Source organism: Gadus chalcogrammus, chromosome 16 (assembly GCF_026213295.1).
Source record: "Gadus chalcogrammus isolate NIFS_2021 chromosome 16, NIFS_Gcha_1.0, whole genome shotgun sequence".
Taxonomy (NCBI): Eukaryota; Metazoa; Chordata; class Actinopteri; order Gadiformes; family Gadidae; genus Gadus; species Gadus chalcogrammus.
Genome location: NC_079427.1, coordinates 30,815,254 through 30,836,588, shown reverse-complemented (window position 1 = coordinate 30,836,588; position 21,335 = coordinate 30,815,254). Strand labels below are relative to the sequence as shown.

Here is a 21,335-nt window from a genome sequence, read left to right as displayed (position 1 = left end):
GGCCGACATACAAGCTAGGGGGGGATTAGGCGTTCGACAATGCAATAATTAACCCTAAAAAAAGCATGATATGGGGTCTTAAGACCATGAGGGGAGTGCAGCGTGCTGCAACCTCCCTGTGTGCTGGGGGGCTACCTCTGAGGCACGCGTCTGTCAGAGTCCTGGGAGGAAGGCTGCAGGGCCGAGAACCGGTTCAGGGTGCTGGTGGCCGGACGGTTACCAGAGTCGGGGGCTGGGACACACACACACACACACACACACACACACACACACACACACACACACACACACACACACACACACACACACACACACACACACACACACACACACACACACACACACACACACACACACACACACACACACACAGTACGTTTGAATGCACAGCTTAATCCGATAAAAGCCATATTTCGACATTGCTCCTCAATTGGACAAGTATTGTCCGAGTATGCATGGCGGTGAGAAAATCGATTCATTGGCCGAAGCATGTCATGCCCCTGTACGATAAGTGGCGCTGTACCCATTTCAACAAGTAGTAGTAGAGCCACCGGCTGACCTCTTTACATCACTAGTAACAAAAAACTCAGGCAGCATTCGAGAAAGATGTTTTCAGTAGATAGAAGGAGTCTGCATACTGGAGGAGTCTGCATACGGCCGAGAGGTCGGAACAATGGAGCGAAATTACATGAACCCGAAAAAATCTGATGACTACCTGAGTCTGCGGGGTTGGGCTTGGTGGTGGAGCCTCCGCTACTGCCCTTGCCCCAGTTGCCCCACGTGTCGCTGCTCGGGGCGAGCACCTGGTTGTCCAGGACTGGAGCCTGACGGCAACACAGAGGAGGAAAAAAGGATTTTGGTCGTCAAGCAAGACATTTGGTTTAGAGTAGCGATTCCCTTTTTTGTGGTCATATATTGTAACTTTGGCTATACGAGTAATTTTATGTCTTCAAATACAGACATAAAATCTATGCAACTAAACCACTGTAAATTAAGCACTTGAAATGCAATGTGTCTTTGCACTTCGATTTATTTTATTTTATGTCTCTTCTTGTGTTTCTCTTAAAAATTTATGATTTTATATTATTGCCTTGTTAAAGGGAGCCTGAAACTCAAGCATTACATAGCTTTTTCTTTAGTTGTTGTGAATATGACGAATAAACAATCTTGAAAAAAAGCCACATCCTTTGTTTAAAAAAGTATGCATCTTAAAGTTAAGGCATTAAAATTGACTACCTACAGTTTTGTTTATGAATATGCCGGTCCTTGAACAAAAAAGGATGGGAACCCCTGGGTAGATCTATTTAAAGTTTTTCTTAAAGGGATACTTCACCGATTCAGAACCGGCGTTCCATCCTTATAAAATCGCTATTGTAATATATAAAAAAAGTAATTTTTCCCTCAGTCTAACCAGTCTTCCCATGGCCCAGTTTTCCTGATCTAATTTTCTCCCGAGATGACGTCAAATTATGCGTTTGACGTCATCTCGGGAAACTTTGCTTGCCTGCTATAAGGGCCGAGGACTACAAACCACTGTTTCCGCAAATTTGTGAGCCCACCAATAAGGAATGAGGGGGGGCCGGAGCTCATGTACGAGATTTAAACACAGTGTCCAACATGTTTCTTCTCCGCTTAGCCAGAGAACAAATTTGCAATGTGAAACAGCCAAGGTGGATTTTAAAAACTATTGTTGGATTCGGACATTCGGGGCTATTTGTACGAGCCAGAATGCAGCCAGGAAGAATTGACAAAAATAGAGGAGGAGGCTGCTGCGGCTGCAGCTGATCAAGCCATGCCTGTTGCCGAGGACGAGGAGCCGCCGGAGCACGCCGGTTTGCTCTGTTCGCCTATAGACACTCACAGACTCCCTGTGCTGCAGCGAATTTCAGCTATGCCAGTTTTTTTTTAGAAAAAATTGATGATTCTGGCGAGGACGGGGCCGTGTGTAACCTCTCACTCAGGCTTTACGCCTTATCTGAACAGTTTGGTATTGGATACATATGCCGGACCCAGAAAGTGAACTGGAAACGCCAACCAAAGCCCGCCTGGGAAACAGACGTCAGAGCATAGAGTAAGTGTTTTTTTTTTTTGTAGTGTTGTGTAACACATTGGCTACAATAGTTTTGAGTCCTGGGGAACGTGACAATGTAGTTAGGACAAGTAGCCGATCGTATTGGCAGAGCATAGTCTACGTTATGTTAGCTTGAAGTCTGTGTAATGCTGTATAGGCTACTCAAGGCAAAATTGATCTTGCTTTGCTAATGTTGTTCTCTTTCTTTCTTAGATAGTATCGGCTTCCTGTGTTGTCCAGGCCATTAGAGCCAATTACCCAGCACAAGATGAGCAGTACCGTGGCTACCAGGAGACAGTAGATGCTCAAGATGAGCTGTGACTATTTTGACTCGTTTTTTTTTTTGTAAATAGTTAATATTTTTTCATGAATAGAACTTCAAATTCATGTTGGTTGTTTTGATTTGTTTACTAACCCAAGTGCTGTTATACTAAAGTCGGCCTACTGTATAAGATAAACACTTTTTTCAACTGGTGAGAAAAGGTTGAGTACAAATACTTGATATGCTGACCTACTATAATTAGCCAATGTTTTTATGCTGTACAGTAATATACAAATGATGCGTTTGAAAAAACGAGAGCAGAAGTATAAACTAGTCAACGTATCACGGGAATATGTTTACACAAAGTTTGCTCGTGCTACCACTCGCGCTAGTATAATGCGTCCTTCCCCCTCCAAACGGAAACGGGGGGGCGGTGCAGCGAGCGCAATGCACTGTTGGAGTTGGGAGGATTTCTTACTTTTGAGCCAGAGAGACACTTTCTGCCTTTTCTCAGGCTAGGATGATCCGATTTCATTTTTTTTTTGCACATTTATAATACATAGAATTATTTACTTCATATAACCTTCATATCTCCACCGGTGTGGTATCCCTTTAATGTTTCGGTTTTAAATTTCTTTGATTTGGAACCCTCTTCTCTAGGCGGGGAGCTGTGAGGCCCACCTTGGTGATCTTGCTGAGACGCAGGGCGTCCAGGGGTCTGCTCTTTGTGCTGATGGGCACCGTGTTCCAGCCCTCGTCCTGGGGCTGGCTGCCCCGGCCGGGGGTATGATGTCCTCCGCGGCCCTCACGGCCTCCACCTCCTCCTCCTCCTCCCCCTCTTCCTCCTCCTCCTCCCATACGGTCTCCGCCGCTGGACTTGGAGAGAATGGCCTGCTGAACCTTCATCTGCTCGCGGTGCTCCTCCAGCTCCGCGTCCTTGTGGATCTGGTCGATGGTCTTGGGCCCCTGCTCCCCTCGCCGGGGCACCCAGAGGTTCTGGGGGGACAGAGAGAGCCATGAGCCCGGAGCTGCTCGTGCCCCGGCCCTGGACCATGCAACCTGCGCATGCTGGTGTGTTTGAGTGTACATGTGTGTATGCGTACGCGTTTGTGTGCGTGCATGCCTGTGCGGACGCGCGTGTGTGTTTGAGTGTAAATGTGTGCACATGCGTATGTGTGTGTAGGCCTGTCGCGATATGCAATAAATCAATTAATTGCGCGATAAATTAAAATTAGCGATATTTTTTGCCGGCCGCAATAATTTCTATTCGCATTCTTTTTTTAAAATCATTGCTTTATTGGCCTAATCTGAGAAGAAATCTATGCCATAAACAGAAATATTATAGGCCTTTATTACACGGGTCTTCTCAATGCCGTTGAACGCTCCGTTCACTTGCATAGATAGTATTCCGGTGACTTGTCAACCCCAGCGTCTTCGGTTGCTAAACAACGTCAACGACTTTGGCAGACTATTTCTCTGCTGATCAACACTACGAATGCTGCTAACGAATAAATTGTAAAAAGACACACCATGTGAAGTTATTTTTTCGTCAAGGCAAGTAGCCTTGTAATAAGCGGGATGATGTATAGAATGTCGCCGGTCATTATCTAAAATAAGCCCCTTCAGGGCGAAGCAAGACACCTCCACTGCGCGTCGGTCGCCTGTTCGCCCTGTCGGGGCTTATTTTCCCGATAGTGACCGGCGTTCTATGCATTATATATATTGATATAATATTATATATATTTAGCAGGGTAGGCCTAAGTAACAAATGTCGGGTTGAAATCGGGCTCCGGCTCATAATTACAGGGCACAACGAGTAAACCCCCTCGTCAAGTGTCAGTCACTTGTTGCATTGTATTTGTGGGAGGCGGAGCCCTGGCGCAATCGTGTTTACATCCTTTTTATTCAGTGTTTCAATTTTATTTATTGTTTTTGGTTGTTTTGTTAATTTATTCTGGATATTTAAAATGTCTTCCAGACGTCCAGTTACAGTGTTCTTTAAAAATAAAGGTTTATTGATCTTCGAAAGGGTGTACTTTATCATTATATTAGTTGAAAAACGGCAATATTATCGCTTATCGCAATAATTTCTGGGGCAATTAATCGCCCAGAAAAATGTGTTATCTTGACAGGCCTATGTGTGTGCATTAGAGATGCGCGGATGGGCTATTATTTCATCCGCAACCGCATCACAAAACGCTTGATCCTTTTTGTCACGTCACCCGCCCGATCCGCGGTTTAACCGCGGAGTCTGCGGTTGCAACCGCCAACCGCGCATCTCTAGTGTGCATATGTGCGTGTTTGGTGTATGTGTGTGTTACCCGTCGGAGGTCCAGAACGTCCTGCAGCATAAAGCGGATTCTGGAGGTGGTCTTCCTCTCTTTGATGATCTTCTCCATTTGGTTGAAGTACTGCTCCATCCGGGGCTGAGACAGGGACACCAACCAATACATTACTACAGCACCCAACACATCACTACAGGGACACCAACCAATACATTACTACAGGGACACCACCCAACAAATAACTACAGGGACACCACCCAACACATCACTACAGGGACACCACCCAACACAACACTACAGGGACACCGTTCCAACACATCACTACAGGGACACCAACCAATACATCACTAAAGAGACACAACCCAACAAATAACTACAGGGACACCACCCAACACATCACTACATGGACACCTCCCAACACATCACTACACCACCCAACACATCACTACAGGGACAGAACCCCACATCTCACAACAGGGACTACACCCAACACATCACTACAGGGACACCATCCAACACATGACTACACCACCCAACACATTACTTCAGGGTACACCACCCAAAACACATCACTACAGGGACAAAACCCAACACATTACTAAAGGGACACAACCCAACACATGTCTACACCACCCAACAAATTATTACACCATCCAACACATTACTACTCAACTGTCGAAACAAGAAACAATGGCAGACAAATCACTCAGGAAAGTGCCGTTAATAGTTGTAATTACAGAACATGTCGAGATCTAAGACATGTCTAATGGGCTCTAGCCTGGATACGTAGTAGGCGAGTAACGCCTGGTCTAGAATGGATTCGTTGCTAGGCGATAGAAAATACGCTCTCTGTGCTTTAGGACAAAGAATGCTGCCAGCTTTTTTTTTTTTTATATCGTAACACTTTTGAAGACAGAAACAATTAACATATTATAACTGTATTGATAAGAAATGCCACTGTACATCAGAGTGATATGTTGAAATTATGATCAATAGCTTAATAATGACATTATTAAGAAAAAATACATGGTGACTTGTTCAAGACTTGAAAAAGTTTAGGACTTGGACTCGACTTTGGTGTGACTTGGACTTGGACTCGACTTGCCTTTCCCTGTCTTGACTTGGGACTCGACTCAGACTTGACTGCTAAGACTTGGGACTTACTTGGGACTTGCCAAACAGTGACTTTGTCCCATCTCTGCCCTGAACACACACAAACACATACACATCCCCAACAACATCCTCACACCCAACACCAGCACACCCCCCCCCCCCCCAACAACAACACACACCCACACACCAAACAACACCCACCCACACATACCCCAACAACACCCGCACACCCACACACAACTAACAACACCGACAAATACCCAAACCCCGAACAACACACACCCACACCCCGAACAACACACACCCACACCCACCTTGGCCTTCTCAAAGTCCAGGTCCTTGCCGATGGTGGAGAGCAGCCGGCACAGGCACTCCACGGACTCCTCGTCGTGGTTCTTCAGCAGCTTGACGATGCAGTCGTGCATGATGACCTCCGTCAGCATCTTGAGCTTGAACAGCTCGCCGATGAACTTGATGTTGCCCAGCGAGCGCCGGCGGGCCTTGTCCTTTGCCTCCTCCAGCGCGTCCTTCAGCTTCTGCTTCTCACCCTGGACCCGAGGGAGAGGGGGAGAGTGGTTGCGTTAGGGACGCCCCCGGAGCTCACAAAAAGGATCTGTTACGTTCCTGTCTAAAACCCTCCCAACCTGGGCGGCAGTAGCTCAGGAAGTTGAGCGGGTTGACTGGTAACTGGAAGGATGCTAGTAGGGGTGGGAATCTTTTACTATCTCACGATTCGATTCCGATTTTTGGGGATACGATTCGATTCAAAATAGATTTTCAATTCAAAACGATTTGATTCATAATGATTTCTGCTTCAATCTTTAGGTGTGCAAAGGATCCTCATGATCTGCTCCAGTCTGCTTTGCAAGACAGAATGAAAAATGGAGACATTCAAGTGTCTTTTTCACATTTATTAACTTTTGAACATTTATCCATGCTTAGATGGAATTGTTGCAACTGTTGCATAAAAGCAATATCACATATTGCTTAAGTAACAATTTTATATCGATTCTGAAATCGTAGTACCGGTAAATGAGAATCGCGATTCTTATATGAATCGATTTTTTGGCACACCCCTAGTTGCTAGTTCAATCCTGGCCGAGTGTTGAGGTTTCCCTGAGTAAGGCCGTGTTCACATCTAGCGTTTTTTGTAATAGGGAAAAGTTGAGCTGACCGTTTTTTCAACAAAAAGAAAAGCTGGCAGCATTTTTTGCCCTAAAAGCGCCGAGAGCGTTTTTTTTATCGCATAGCAAAGAACCCATTCTAGACCCGACGTTTCTCGCCTACTATGTATCCAGGCTAGAGCCAATTAGACATGTCGTAGATCTCGACATGTTCTGTAATTAAAACTATTAATCGCTCCAACTGCACTTTCCCGAGTGATTTGTCTGCCATTGTTTCTTGTTTTGACTGTTGAGAGTTTCCTTCGTGACGAAGTGTCACTGTTCTGCTTGTGATTGGTCAGTTGCCCAAAAGACGCCTGACGTCAGCCGCTTTCTTCCTGAAAGTTGAACTTTTTTCAACGCTCCGTATGGCAGAAAAAAACGCTGGGAGGCGTTTAAAAAAACGGCTGTGACTTTTTCCAGAAACGCTCTGCTCCATAGGAATATAATGTAAAACAAGCGCTGGCAGATTTAAAAAACCGCTAGATGTGAACACGGCCTAAGAAGCCTTACCCTGACTGGTCCTGAGGAGCTGGCTGTCGCCCTGCCTGGTTGACTCTGCCGTCGGTATGTGAATGTGTGGTTGTGACTTGCTTTGGTTAAAAAACTTTAGAAAAATCCCCTAAAATGTATAAAGACAGTCGACTACAGATGTGCGTTTCTATTCTGCATTGCCTTGCACTGTTTCTGTTTATTTGTGTAGTTTGAGTCAGGGGACAACCACAGTCTGAGGGGGATCAGGTGAGCAGTGGTGTGTGGTGGTCCTCCCCGCCGGTGAACAGTGATGTGTGGTGGTCTACCGGGCCGGTGAACAGTTCTGTGTGCTGGTCTACCGGGCCAGTGAACAGTTTGGTGTGTGGTGGTCCGCCGGGCCGGTGAAGAGGGGTGTGTGGTGGTCCCCCGAGCCGGTGAACAGTGGAGGTCAACCTTACCTCAGAGGCGGCGTCCAGCTCCTTCTGCTTCTTCTCAAAGAACTCATCGTCGTCCTTGTCCTTCTCAAACTCCTTCTGGCAGCGGTTCAGCAGCAGCTTCCGGAAGTTTACCGTCTGCCCTGGTTTGTCCGTGGTGCCGACTTTGAGCTGGGGGGAAACACACCAGTTAAAACACCAGTTAACACACCCATCTCAGGTCTGTTCGGTGAGCCTCTTCGTTGTCCCTGGTTGATAATGCGAGGAAAGTATGAAGTACTAAACTGTAATTCTGCTTTAATGTAACATTCGCGCTTGTCTTATGTGTGATGTCCCATCCAGCCTAGTGTATTCATTTTCAGGTGCACATTGCATTATAAATACGACCCCATTGTTCCATCGAAAAATATGAAGTAATGGGAAAAAAGAAGATCTATTTGCAACATACTTTCCCCTAACATGAATGAAGCGGGGAGGCAGACGTGCAGGTTGCCCTTTGAATTGGCAGCTTGCCGAAGCAGAGGCTAAAGAGAGGCTAAACAGAGGATAAGCATGCCCCTGGGTTGACAACAGGAGCAGCCACCTACCCCCAAGAGGCAGCGGCACATGTTGGCGTAGGCCACGGAGAAGTTGGGCTCCGAGATGGCCTTCTCGAAGATGAGGTCGATGACTCCCTTCAGCCGCTCCTCTGTGTCGATCTGGAGCTCCATCACCTGCTTCATTAGCGCCTGGAACATCTGCGGCGTCAGCTTGTTGAGCACACTGCGCACACGCTTGAATAGCTCCTGGGTCTTAAGGTGCTCGGGGTCCTCCCCCTCGCCCGCCGCCGCCTCCTCCGGCTCACGCCCACCGGCCCGCGTGGCCTTCTTCACGCCCGGCTTCCAGGCCTTTTCCGCCTTGTTCAGCTGCACGTCCTCTCCCAGGGACATGCTGGTGATGATCTTGCGCGGCCCCTTCCCCTGTTGGAGGCGGCGCGGTCCGGCCATGTTCATGCCCATGCCCATGCCTGGAGGCTACAGGCGGGGGACAGAGGTTAGGCACTGAACGACATGAAACCCACTGGAACCCCCAAAATACATGAAACCCACTGGAACCCCCCAAATACATGAAACCCACTGTAACCCCCCCCCCCCAACTACATGAAACCCACTGGAACCCCCCAAAGACATGAAACACACTGGAACCCCCCAACGACATGAAATACACTGGAACCCCCCCTAACGACACGAAACACACTGGAATCCCCCAAAGACATGAAACACACTGGAACCCCCCCAACGACATGAAACACACTGGAACCCCCAAAAGACATGAAACACACTGGAACCCCCCAAAGACATGAAACAAACTGGAACCCCCCAAAGACATGAAACACACTGGAACTCCCCCTGACAACATGAAACACACTGGAACCCCCCCAAACACATGAGACACACTGGAACCCCCCAACGACATGAGACACACTGGAACCCCCCCAACCACATGAGACACACTGGAACTCCCAACGACATGAAACACACTGGAACCCCCCAACGACATGAGACACTCTGGAACCCCCCCAACGACATGAAACACACTGGAACCCCCAAACGTCATGAAACACTGTGGAACCCCCCCACATGACATGAAACGCACTTGAACCCCCAATAAAATGGTTGGCCACTTACAGGTCCTCTGCCTCCGCCGCCTCCTCCTCCTCCTCCTCCTCCTCCAACACCTCCGCCTCCTCCACCTCCTCCTCCTCCTCCGCCTCCCATGCCAGACCTGCCACTGAAGGTGGCGAAGGCGGGCGTGAAGTCAGGGCCAAAGTTCATGCCGGGGCAGCGAATGGGCTCGGACTGGCGCAGAGGGGTCTTATTTGCCTGTCAGAAAGGAAGGAACGTGAGGAGAGTGGTCTACTGAAGATCTAGTGTCCGAGGTCACATTCAAGTGAAGATGAGCTGGGCTTCCAATGAACCTGCTGTGTTCTGTGTGGTCTACTGAGGGTCAGTGTAGGGTCCAGTGAACCCGCTGTGATCTGTGTGGTCTACTGGTGTCCGTGTATGTGTACGTGTGTGTACTGGTGTGTGTGTACTGGTTCGTGTGTACATGCATGTACGTGCGAGTGTGTACTGGTGTGCGTGTACTGTTGCACATGTACTGATGCGCCTGTACGTGTACGTGTGTGTGTGTGTGTACGTACGTGTGTGTACGTACTAGGGCTTTGACTTTTGCCCAAAAATCATTTTCAAAGTTTGTTTGTTTATTTATATTAATATTCAAATATTTCTAAATAATATTTTGACCATTAAATGCCTTCAGTAAGACCTGGATTGGGCTTCGCGAGGTTTATTTACAGGCGTTGCTATTGTAACTGGTCTGCGTCGGGTTCTCCGGCGTCTCTCCCTCTTGCCCTGCCCATAACAGGTTTGAATATTAAGGGCTGCATAATATTTGTTCGAATTTTTATTTATTTTTTGATATTCGAATAACAAAGTTCGGAGTCAAAGCCCTAGTACGTACACGTACGTGTGTGTATGTACGGGTGTATGTGCTTGTATGTGTACTGGTGTACGTGTACGTGTGCAAATGTACTGGTGTACGTGTATGTGTGCGTGTGCATGTGCATGTGTCAACACCTTGTCCAGCACTACGTCAGTGATGGCTGGCAGGCCTTCAGGCTTGCTCATGCAGGCCGAGATGAAGCGGCATTTCAGCAGGAAGTCCCGGTCGTACTTCTTCTTCTCCTCGGGGTCCAAGGGCTTCCATTGTTCTGGACGGGGGAGGACAGGGAGAGTCAGTCTGGGCTGAGAGGGGAGGACAGGGGGAGTCGGTTTGGGCTGAGAGGGGAGGACAGGGGGAGTCGGTCTGGGCTGAGAGGGGAGGACAGGGGGAGTTAGTCTGGTCTGAGAGGGGAGGACAGGGGGAGTCCGCCTGGGCTAAGAGGGGAGGACAGGGGGAGTCAGTCTGGGCTGATACACGTGGGGAGCCAACACAGATGCTCTTAAGAGTGAAACTGGACCTGGAGCTCCTGCATATTCCACAGTTTGAGGTTCTCCCTCTGCTCTATAGTCCTGTTATGATCCTCAGTCAAATCTTTCCTCAAGTTCGGAGATGATGAAGGAACCCCAGCCAGGGTTTTTGATGGACACGGTTCTTAATAACCAGCTTACACAAGATATTTAGCAGGGCCGTAGGCGGATCATTTGTCCTGCTCCCATCTTACTCTCAAGTTCTACCTTTTCTCTGATCCTCATTTCTTTAAATCTCAGAACAAGTGTGCTGTGTTCACGCCGCCAATCAAGAGCTACAACCAGAAAGCCGGGCCCCCGTTTTAGAGGAACCTAAAGAACAGAGATAAAGAGGGATCGAGAGGAGTCCTCATCCAGTGAGGAACGATTCCCAGGAAACAAGCTGTTCAGTGACTCCAGTACGGTATGGAGGACAGAAGAGCGGCCAAATATCAGCCAATTTTTGCGTAACGTCCATTTACTTAAAGGATAATTCCGTTATTTTGAACATTGAGCCCCTTTTCTGGTTGTCTAGGATGAAATAGAGTGGTTAACACCGGAATTTTGAATATTGGTCCTGTCTCGAGTATTTGGCTAATTTCAAATCGCCCCTGCGTGCTTGAAAATGGCTTGCTATTTGCATTGAAAAACACCCCATAACGTTCCTTTCAGAAATGTGAAACTCTTCGAGTGGTTAGTGGTGTTCGTTGATTATTTTAAATCAGGTATCGTAGCGAAATACAGTTTCTGTCGTGTTTTATGTGGCATTTTGTAAATCTGCATTTTGTAAATGAAACGGAAACCGCACTGGAACCGGAAACGGTTTCCGGTCCTGTACTTTTTTCGCTCGGTTCTCCGTATCAATAGTAGGGCTAGAACCGAGCGAAGAGTCTACAACCACCCCCCTTTCCGTTTCCGGTCTGGTTTCTGTTTAATTTACAAAATGCCGATTTACAAAATTGCAAAATAAAACACGACAGAAACTGTATTTTCCTACGACACTCGATTAGGAACATCAACTAACACCACTAACCACTCGAAGAGTTTCACGTTTCTGAAAACAAACGTTTAGGGGTGTTTTTGAATGCACATAACCAGCCATTGTGAAGCAGGCAGGGGCGACTTGAAATTAGCCAAATACTCGAGACAGGACCATAATTCAAAATGTCTGTGTTAACCACTCTATTTCATCCTAGACAAACCAGAAAGGGGGCTCAATGTTCAAAATACCGGAATTGTCCATTAATTTCGACATCATACTCATTATTTGTGGGGTTTTATTATATACATAGCCAGTAGAGAGAGATTTGTTGAATAATTATCAACACTAATCGTAGTCAACTTGTGTTCTGTAAAGTTAACTGTATGAACATTTCTCACAACTACCTTAAATAAAGATGTAGAGGTTTCAGCATTAAGATGCTGAGACCATCTCAATGAGGTAGCTTCATCTCATCGATATGGTTTCAGCACAAACGCTCTGAGGTGAACCCTTAAAAAAAAAAGGTCTTAAATATAGGTTTGACAATCCTGGAGGTGCAGGGTACCTGCCCCACCTCTTCTGACCTGAGGTGGGAGAAGAGGTTGAAAACGTTAATAAGCCTTCATAAACTGGTTGTTGAGTAGGGGGGGAATCGCAGGGTACCTCATGATGTGATCCATGGCCCGCGATACCGATAATATCACCAGACAGCGATTCCGCAATTATCTATAAATTGTTAGACAATCCCCTAACGATGCATCACGACACTGTACATGTCTCACGATGAATACAAAATAACTGAAATGGTGGATTGGTGGAAAGTGCTGGATTTTGGTCTTTATTCATGGTCCAAACTGAGTTTTTCATTTACTCGTCTTTGGTTAGTTAACTTCTGTTCAAGTTCCCTTCATTCATGTGTTGAGCGCCACCTCGAGGAGCAGGGAAATCTTGTCCCACCCCTACCCAAACCTATATTTAAGACCTTTTTAATCCCACTTCAAATGAAATGTAATACCTATATCGCATCCATTCTGTCTGAATAAATCATATTAAACACAAGATTAAACCTAAAATAATGACAGCATGCCCCTGAAAGAGTCTCAGGCCCAAGCGGCCTAACCCTTACCAAACAATCAAATAGATTTAATCTGTACATTTATTTTATATTTTATTGTTTATTATTTATACAACACTTCCCAATGATCTCTCCCGACCTTCTTTCAAGACTTTTGATTTTAAACACTGTTTTGCGCAAGCTACACAGTAATAATAGGCGACGGAAGGCTTGAGTCGTCACCACTGCGTCGCCCGCAGAGAGGGTCTGCAAGGAAGCAGTGGCAACGCAAAGCTACGTAACGGTAGTCACGTGACTGCGAGGTAGTGTTGTCACGATACTGGATTTTTTTACTTCGATACAATACCTTTAAAAAATATTGATATTCTAAACCATTTTTGATATCACAGGGAAAACAAAAGAACGATTGTTGTGCAAGTTAAACATTCAATGTGGAAACTACTTGGTTAGAGTGGATAAAGCTATAACACAGCATAAATGGAAGATAACATTTCCACCTGAAATAATGATCAGTTGGTCATTTTCAGTTGGTAGCCCTGTTGTACTATCAGACACAAACAGGTTATATATCTTGAGCACCCATTTTACAATTTTGACACTTGTCCCCTCTATTGATAGCCTGGTCCTACCAAACTCTCGTACTTAATTTAATTTGCACATAGAGTCTGGACCCACTCAATTGACTAACGTTAACTCACGTGAAGGCGGGTGTCTGTTGAAGTTTAAAACTATTGGATCTGCCCAGTGCCACTCTGGATCTGCCATAACCAATCGCTTACATTTGGGCGGGAATCACGTTGCGCGCAGGCTGTAAACAAACCAAACACCGTGCGTGAAGATGTCCGCCAACGAGAGCTGACTTCAATTTCGTTGTTCTCAGCCACTCCCTCTGTTCGCTAATTGGACGCACAAAATTTTGACCCAGGAATATACCGCAAACCCAGACGTAGTACTGTAGGCAAATTAAAATTTAGCGGAAGTACTTAGGCGGGCGGAGCCAGGCTACTCTATTGAAAGTCCAGGGCAAATTTAATTGAATGACACCAAGCCAAAATCTCGCAAATACACCATATGGCCACCAGATAGCGATGAAGGACATGTGTTCTGATTGAAGGCAATTTACCGTTTTCCTCAGAAACTTTTCTTTCTTGGTCATAGATTGTACGCACCATGTTTAGTGGCAAAATTGGGCCAAGACACAGGATTATCTGTTTCTGGTGTTTTAATGCAACCAAAACACAACTTTGAGTACCAAAAAACCAAGGGTAAAAAAACTAACTTTTTGGGTTGTAAAAAGAGTAGGGGAAGTTTGTTTCTGATTTGTATTTACGAGTTTTAGTCGCAGAGTGATATGGTTTGGACTGTTGGAAACAGTGGAGGCTCAGCTTTTCATATAATGCATAGTTTGTATAGGTCCAATTTCATGAAAAAGATCGCTAATGCTGTGTATTTGCATTTATGAAACCCAAACCTTGTTCTTGCATATGGGTTAAACTTATTTTGATTTTCCTTGTTAATTTGCCTCAAAGCCAAAGTACTTCTAAACAGAAATCCTTAAGTTTTCTTTCTCTACCTAAACCGGTCGTGGAGGAGCTGCACTTGACATGCTTCTTTTAACAAAGTCACACAACATTGAGACTAGTGCACTGCCAGAGACGGCAAATGAGTGAGAGGAGGCGGGGCTATGTGGGTGCTGATGTGTCTGTTAACTCGCTGTCCAAGAGAAGAGAGCGAGAAAGTGCAGCTGATATTTGTGCATTGATACTTGATAGGATGATTATTGAAATAGGAGCAAAAGATTCCAGAATGTTTTACCTCATGGACATGACAAAGAATATTTGATTCATGCTAGGTTACGATATTAGACTAAATTTATTGATAATGTAAAACATTTTAAAAAATGAAGACCTCCGTGAAAAAATGCAAGACTTTAAAGATGAAATTCAATACTTTTAAGGCCTTAATTTGGGAAAATGAAATGCAATACTTTTTTTAATGCTTTTAAGACTCCACTGGTACCCTGAGGTATTCACAAAAGCTTTGGACGTGCTTATAACCTTTTCATCTAGATTCTGTACTTGAGGTCAAAGGATCTAAATGCAATGATAATTGCACTTTAAAATGGTTTACTTTTACAAAAACACTTTTTTAAAAGAAAGAGGTTCAATAGTATAAGCTAAGTAGTGAAAATAGCCTTTCCTCTCCTGCTAGGACAGACATTCATGTTGGAGTACATACACACAGGAACACAATTTCTGAAACCATCTAAAGCAGAACTGGCCGGGGATCATAAAGGTGAAAGAGGAGATTGTCAACCAAACCGATATCTGGGACAAACCAAGCGTGACTCACCTAGACCATTCAACTACTATTACAGGGGTTGTGAAAACCAGCATTCTGTTGGGATCAAATGTATAGGGGCCAGGGGAGAGGGGACCACACCTACCCTCTTTGTACTGGTACTTCTTGTCCGCAGCAGACTTGGGGGAGAGGGGCTGGGTCTTCTCTGCGTCCAGCTTCTTATCCTTGTCCTCCTTGTCCTCCCAGCTGAGGTCTGCGTCCTCCGGGCCGTGCGTGGTCGCCGTGGAGGGGGGTTCGGGGGCTAGGGCCAGGGGCTCCTGCTCTGGGGAGACCTCAGTCACCTGCTCCTGCTACAACCCAAAGGGAACCCACAGTAAGACCCACACCGGGGACATTTATGTGTTGAAACATGTGTTTGGATTTCAGATTTTTTCAGACAAAACAAGGAAAGAGATCTCAGTGAGGCACAACCATACACGTTTAAAACAAAGAAAGAAGTGGTGCAATTAAGACATTCATTGTGGGAAATGTGGCGCTTCCGCAAAAGACTCAAGACTCACCCATTCTGAGTTCCCCTAGACTCTGCATAGCCACCCCCCCCCACCCCCGACTTATTGTATGTTGTATGTACTGGCACTTAATGTACAAACTTATTGTATGTTGTTCTTAATTATAGTGCTTATTAGCATTTTATCCTAGCTATCTTTGTTGTATACAGGGAATGGGTTGACCTTGCGATTGTTAGTGCTTAACAGTCAGTTCTATGAACATCCTTACTGTACCGTCCACAGTGATATATGGTTGTATCTCATTCTGACAAATATACTTATATTCTAAGTTGCTTTGGATGATCTGCTAAATGCCTGAAATGTAAATTAAGATGTAACAAATGTGTACACAAAAAAGCACCAAAATAAATGCAATTAGGATGAAACTAAGGCTATGTTTACATGATGACGGTCTGAACAGAAGACGCAAAAGGGGCGTCGCGTCTTCACTTTTTGTTCTGCGTTCCGCGAAAACCAATACATAATTACATATCCTTCTCTGTTAACTAATACTATCTGTACATATCCTGTACATTTCGTGGAAAGACTCCTGTACGTTTATTAGAGCTGCCAGAGCAGCTTGACGGTCCGACCCATGGAAATAATCCAACATGTTTGTTTATTTCCCTGTACTGTAGTTTTGCGTCTTGGCAGTGTAGACAGAAATGCTACGGCGGATCGTATACAAGTTTTCCACCCTGGAGGGTGGTTTCCGATTTTTGCGTTTTTAAGCCCTAAAAACGCTGTCACCGTTTAAGCGAAAGGCACTTTCGATAAAATATTTTGTCGTTTTTACCCGCAAGCGTCCTCTTGTAAACCTTGAATATATATTTTTAGACCTTGAATATATTGGTATACATGCAGCAGTCAGAACCACTCCACATCGAGGACTTCAGCAGCCTGGCCAAGCCTTCCACACAGTGGGGCACTACCAGCTCAACACACACACCTCTTTGAAGGCATCCAGGAGGTCGCCCACGGCCTCCTTCTTGTTCAGCTCCTTCATCTTCCTCTTCTTCTTTGGCACGGACACAGCAGCTAAAGGGGACCAGAACAGTAACATGTAAGATACACCTAACATCTGCTGAGGTTGAAATGCATCCCCATTTGAAATACTAACGAAGAATGGGAAAACATTTCAATTCAGACGGACAAGCATATAAAAACAAATATCTTGGAATGCACGTGAAACAGATCCTTACATACTAGGACTTCAAAAATACTGAATATGGGATGCACTTGTGTCATGTGATCAGGGCAAGGAGAGGTGTCATGTGATGGGAGAGGGAACGGCCTTCATTCCGTCATGGTCATGTCACTTGGAAAGAATGGGACCTTTGACGACCTTGGAGCAGATCATTGGGGTCAGAGCAGCTTGTGGTGGTTCTAGGTGAGAGTACCTCTTCTGAACTCAGCGTCACAGGGTGTAACCCTTTCAAAGCTGAGGTTAAGAAAAACAACGAAATACGACACTTCAGTCCCTATCTATCTGTAACAATAGAGGGTCACTATAGCGTAGAGTCTGTAACGATAGAAGGCCAGGATAGTGTAGGGTCTGTAACTACTTTTCACTCGGCGAGCCGTGTCGATTCTTGGCGGAACTGACGGGGGCAGTATACGCGTGTGAGCAGCACAGAGCAGTCAGCGGCGCTGAAGATGAAAACCTGCCGTCTGCGAAAAAATTGGCTTCAGCAGGTGACACACGTCAGCTCATGGACAAGACAGGTGCTGAGAGTCACGTATCGAAATATTTTGCATTCGAGGCGGATGAATCCGGAGCAATTCTAACCTCAAACAAGCCGACATGCAAACAGTGCCTCAGAAGTTTTCAAACGAAAGGAGAGGCACGTCAAACCTGGCCAAACACCTCAAAGACAGGCACCCCGACTTGTTTAGAGAATTCAAGGTGAGTGAGTTTCCGTTTCCTACCACTGTTGGGTCACGTTATACGGCTGGCTCGCAAGGAAGCACTGCGCTGCCGTAACGCGCCCGGTGGAAATGCACGCAGGGCAGAACTCGCAGCCGTTCCGCGGCGCAGCTGTTCCGCGGCGCAGCCGTTCCGCGGCCGTAACGCGTCCGGTGGAATCCCGGCGTAACACAGCCGCTTTTTTGTAATCACTGCAGCTTTTGAAAGGCACAGAAAATATGACTCAAATTCAAATGCAAAAAAGCTGAATAGGGCAGTAGCAGAGAAAAATTGTGGAATCGAATTAGTATCGAAAATCTTGGAAATTCACAGGTATTGGTATCGACTACTGAAATTCTGGTATCGTGACAACCCTAGTTGCAGCATTACCATACATGGAAAATCCAGATTGTTCTACGTAGATAAATCCCGAAAATTTGAACAAGTGAATCGTGACCGGCGTCCCTAGTGTGCCTGTGCGCTCGGCACAGTCACCCCAGACGGTCATCAGGGAATACGTCTAAATGTACGTACGTCATTATTTGATACCTTAGTATGGTTAAACATGACTGTAAGTCATAATAATAACGTTTATAGGTCATAAAAGTCGAAAAAGCATAATAGGTGCTCTTTAACGATAGAGGCAGTGGCGAACTTAGCCCTTTGGGGGCTCCAGGCGAACAGTCATTTGGGGGCCCCTGCATCTACCGGTCTCAGTACCTTATATCGCATAATGAGATACTCCATACAAGGGATGAACAAAAGTCACTATCCTTCTTTCATGCAAATGTTAATTATCTATTTACAAATTGAGAATAACATACAAAACAATATGATTAGTTATGTTGACACATTACACTGACTGTTAACCATAAGTCCTCATTTACCTGAGGGTTTCCAGTAGCTCACAGAATCCTTCCTCACTCAGTTGTTTTTGTTTTCCAGAAAGGCAACAACAAAAGCAAAAAACACGGTCTGCACTTTCACTGTAGACTAACCAAGACCTGTTCACCCTCTCACCATTTTTCATTACTATGTAATAGTATGCTTTTGTGAATCTGCGGCCCTTGGGCCAGAGTGCTGGGTCATCCACAAGAATATGTGTGCACCTGCCCAAGACACAGCAGCTTGGGCCAGAGTGCTGGGTCATCCACAGGAATATGTGTCTCGCAGTCATTGTTATCGTTATTGTCATACATTTCAATAACCAAAGTGGAAGAAGGAGAGAGAAATATTCACTACCAGTTGTGCATCATCTCCGTCAGTTTGTTGACACACGTCATTAGCATCGCTGCTGGCTGAGCCAGAGCCACTTGGAATGAAAGGAGCAGTAACGTGACAGCAAACGACGTTGACGGCTGCTCTTGATCCGCCGACGGTCCCGCTGCCACTGCGGTGGCTGTAAAACAACTGGATAGCTTTGGCAGCTTTGAAAGAAAGTCCTGCCTTTGGTCTTTCTTTTTATGTGACCCGCTTTCGTACGATCGCTTCATGTTTCACTCGATTTATGTCTCACTCGATTTCTCTCTCTCTCTCTCTTACCGCTTACTGTTTTGAATTTGACATAATTTCCGCATACGCATGATGAGCGTGATGCGCGTAACATGGAATAGTCCATGTAGTGCAGACTGAAGGGGGGTGCACACGGAAAGATCGTCAAAACATGAGTAATAATTAGACATCCCGATGCTACTATTGTGAAGAGATGTTTATAAAAATAATAAATATGGGGACAAAATATATGCATTGGGGCCCTCTTGACCAGATCAATATTGTAAATAAGAAACTGTTCTTAATGTTTTATCGGGAAAAATAAAGGTAAAAAATAATAATAAAAAAATATATAAAAAAAAATTGGGAGGCCCAAAAACCTTCTATGGGGCCCGGGGCTCCAGGCAAATGCCTGGTTTGCCTAATAGTACGGCCCGCCACTGGATAGAGGGTCAGTATACTGTAGGATCTGAAACGATAGAGGGTCACTATAGAGTAGGGTCTGAAACGATAAAGGGACACTATAGCGTAGGGTCTGTAACGATAGAGGGTCACGGCATAGAGTCTGTCTAACAATAATGGGACACAATAGTGTAGGGTCTGTAACGATAGAGGGACACTATTGCGTAGGGTCCGTAGCGATAGAGGGACACTATAGCGTAGGGTCCGTAGCGATAGAGGAACACCATAACGTAGGGACTGGAATGATAGAGGCACACTATAGCGTAGGGTCTGTAGCGATAGAGGAACACCATAGCGTAGGGACTGGAATGATAGAGGCACACTATAGCGTAGGGTCTGTCTGTAACGATAGAGGGACACTAAAGTGTAGGGTCTGTCTGCTGAGATAGAGGGACACTATAGCGTAGTGTCCGTCTGTAACGATAGAGGGACACCATAGCATAGGGTCTGTCTGCTGAGATAGAGGAACACTATAGCGTAGGGTCTGTAACAATAGAGCGACTCTATAGCGTAGGGTCTATAACGATAGAGGGGCACTATATAGTGTAGGGTCTCAGGGTTTATACAGGAATTCTTAAGTTGAATTTATTACCTTTTAATACCTTTTTTTAAAGGCCCACTATGCAACTTCGGGAATTTCTTCGCTGTTTTCTTGGTTTTGGCACGCACATTTCTCTACACAGCGCCCTCTTCAGCTTCGTAGTAGATATTTTACAACACTGTCGTAACAAATCGTTGACGACCCTTCCCCATGCACTTCTACGCAAGCCATGTGCATTTGTTTTCAAAGAAGCCGGCGAATGTGTGGAGCCATGTCCGAAGTAGATGCTCATAAAGTGTAGGCAAGGTTATGCATTTTTAAAATTGTGTATTTGTATTGCAATAAACATAAAGCCATCCTTTTTTATAGTTGACGGGGAGAATTTATATCCTAGATTATAATTGTTTTATCTTATGTTGAACAGAACAATCAGTGTGAGAGTGTTGGCCAACATAATAATCTAAATAAACAAGAACCTGGATTCGGGGATTCAGTCTGTATCTGGGGGACGAGACAGACGAACAGCAAAACACCAATGGAAACAAAGGTGTTTATATGGTTGCAACCAACAAGCAAGCTAGAAACATACAGGGCTCACAACAAAACGGTCGAGAAAACAATTTTTACAGGGCTCACAACAAAATGGTTGAGCAAACACATTTGTACAGAGACTATCAACATCAAGAATACCACGAGGACAAAGTTCACCCAAGGGTACTTTCAATTTCAAAAGCAACACGGCCAAATCGGAGTCTGATTTGCAGTCTTCTTTTTCTTTCAGTTCACGCTATTCCTGAAAAGCTTGCCCAGCGTTTACTCGTGTCTGGCCTCTCTGTCGGTCAGTCTCCCTTTTCTCTTCTTCTGTTCCTCCGACATTGGTTTTCTCCGTCTCTTTTTAGTCGGCTGATCTATGATGAATGTAACAATCCCTTAGTTACTTGTGTTTATATCGAGCCGGTTCCGTGTTTGGGGGTCTGTGCCGTAAAGCAATTCGTTACTTCGCGAGACCCGAGACTCCCGCGAGAGTGGGCGGCAGGTCGCCGGCAGAAACATATTCCTTTTCTCCGCCAAGATGCGCAAGGGGGAGTCGAAACAACGAACAATCGAACAAAAATGTATAATGGAACCATCGCAATGACTCCTAGCCTGTTATATTAAGGTAAATCAAGCCAAAAAACTTTCACTCGTGTCTGATCTCTTTTCTGGTCCATTCTTCTTTTGTTCCACCGACAGTCGC

The 21,335-nt window shown here is 45.5% G+C and overlaps 1 protein-coding gene across 1 annotated transcript in view; it reads right to left on the bottom strand.

Moving 5' to 3' along the window:
* LOC130405295 (eukaryotic translation initiation factor 4 gamma 1-like) overlaps nucleotides 1-21,335 on the bottom strand; it is a 60,640-nt gene that overhangs the window by 8,175 nt on the left and 31,130 nt on the right. Inside the window, exons 11-21 of the mRNA XM_056610340.1 lie at nucleotides 16,648-16,736; nucleotides 15,296-15,500; nucleotides 10,421-10,554; nucleotides 9,470-9,664; nucleotides 8,390-8,815; nucleotides 7,827-7,973; nucleotides 6,046-6,279; nucleotides 4,655-4,759; nucleotides 3,015-3,329; nucleotides 716-824; nucleotides 136-232 (exon numbers count right to left, since the gene is read on the bottom strand). Coding sequence (XP_056466315.1) covers nucleotides 136-232; nucleotides 716-824; nucleotides 3,015-3,329; nucleotides 4,655-4,759; nucleotides 6,046-6,279; nucleotides 7,827-7,973; nucleotides 8,390-8,815; nucleotides 9,470-9,664; nucleotides 10,421-10,554; nucleotides 15,296-15,500; nucleotides 16,648-16,736 — 2,056 coding nt within the window. The remainder of the gene's footprint in view (nucleotides 1-135; nucleotides 233-715; nucleotides 825-3,014; nucleotides 3,330-4,654; nucleotides 4,760-6,045; nucleotides 6,280-7,826; nucleotides 7,974-8,389; nucleotides 8,816-9,469; nucleotides 9,665-10,420; nucleotides 10,555-15,295; nucleotides 15,501-16,647; nucleotides 16,737-21,335) is intronic.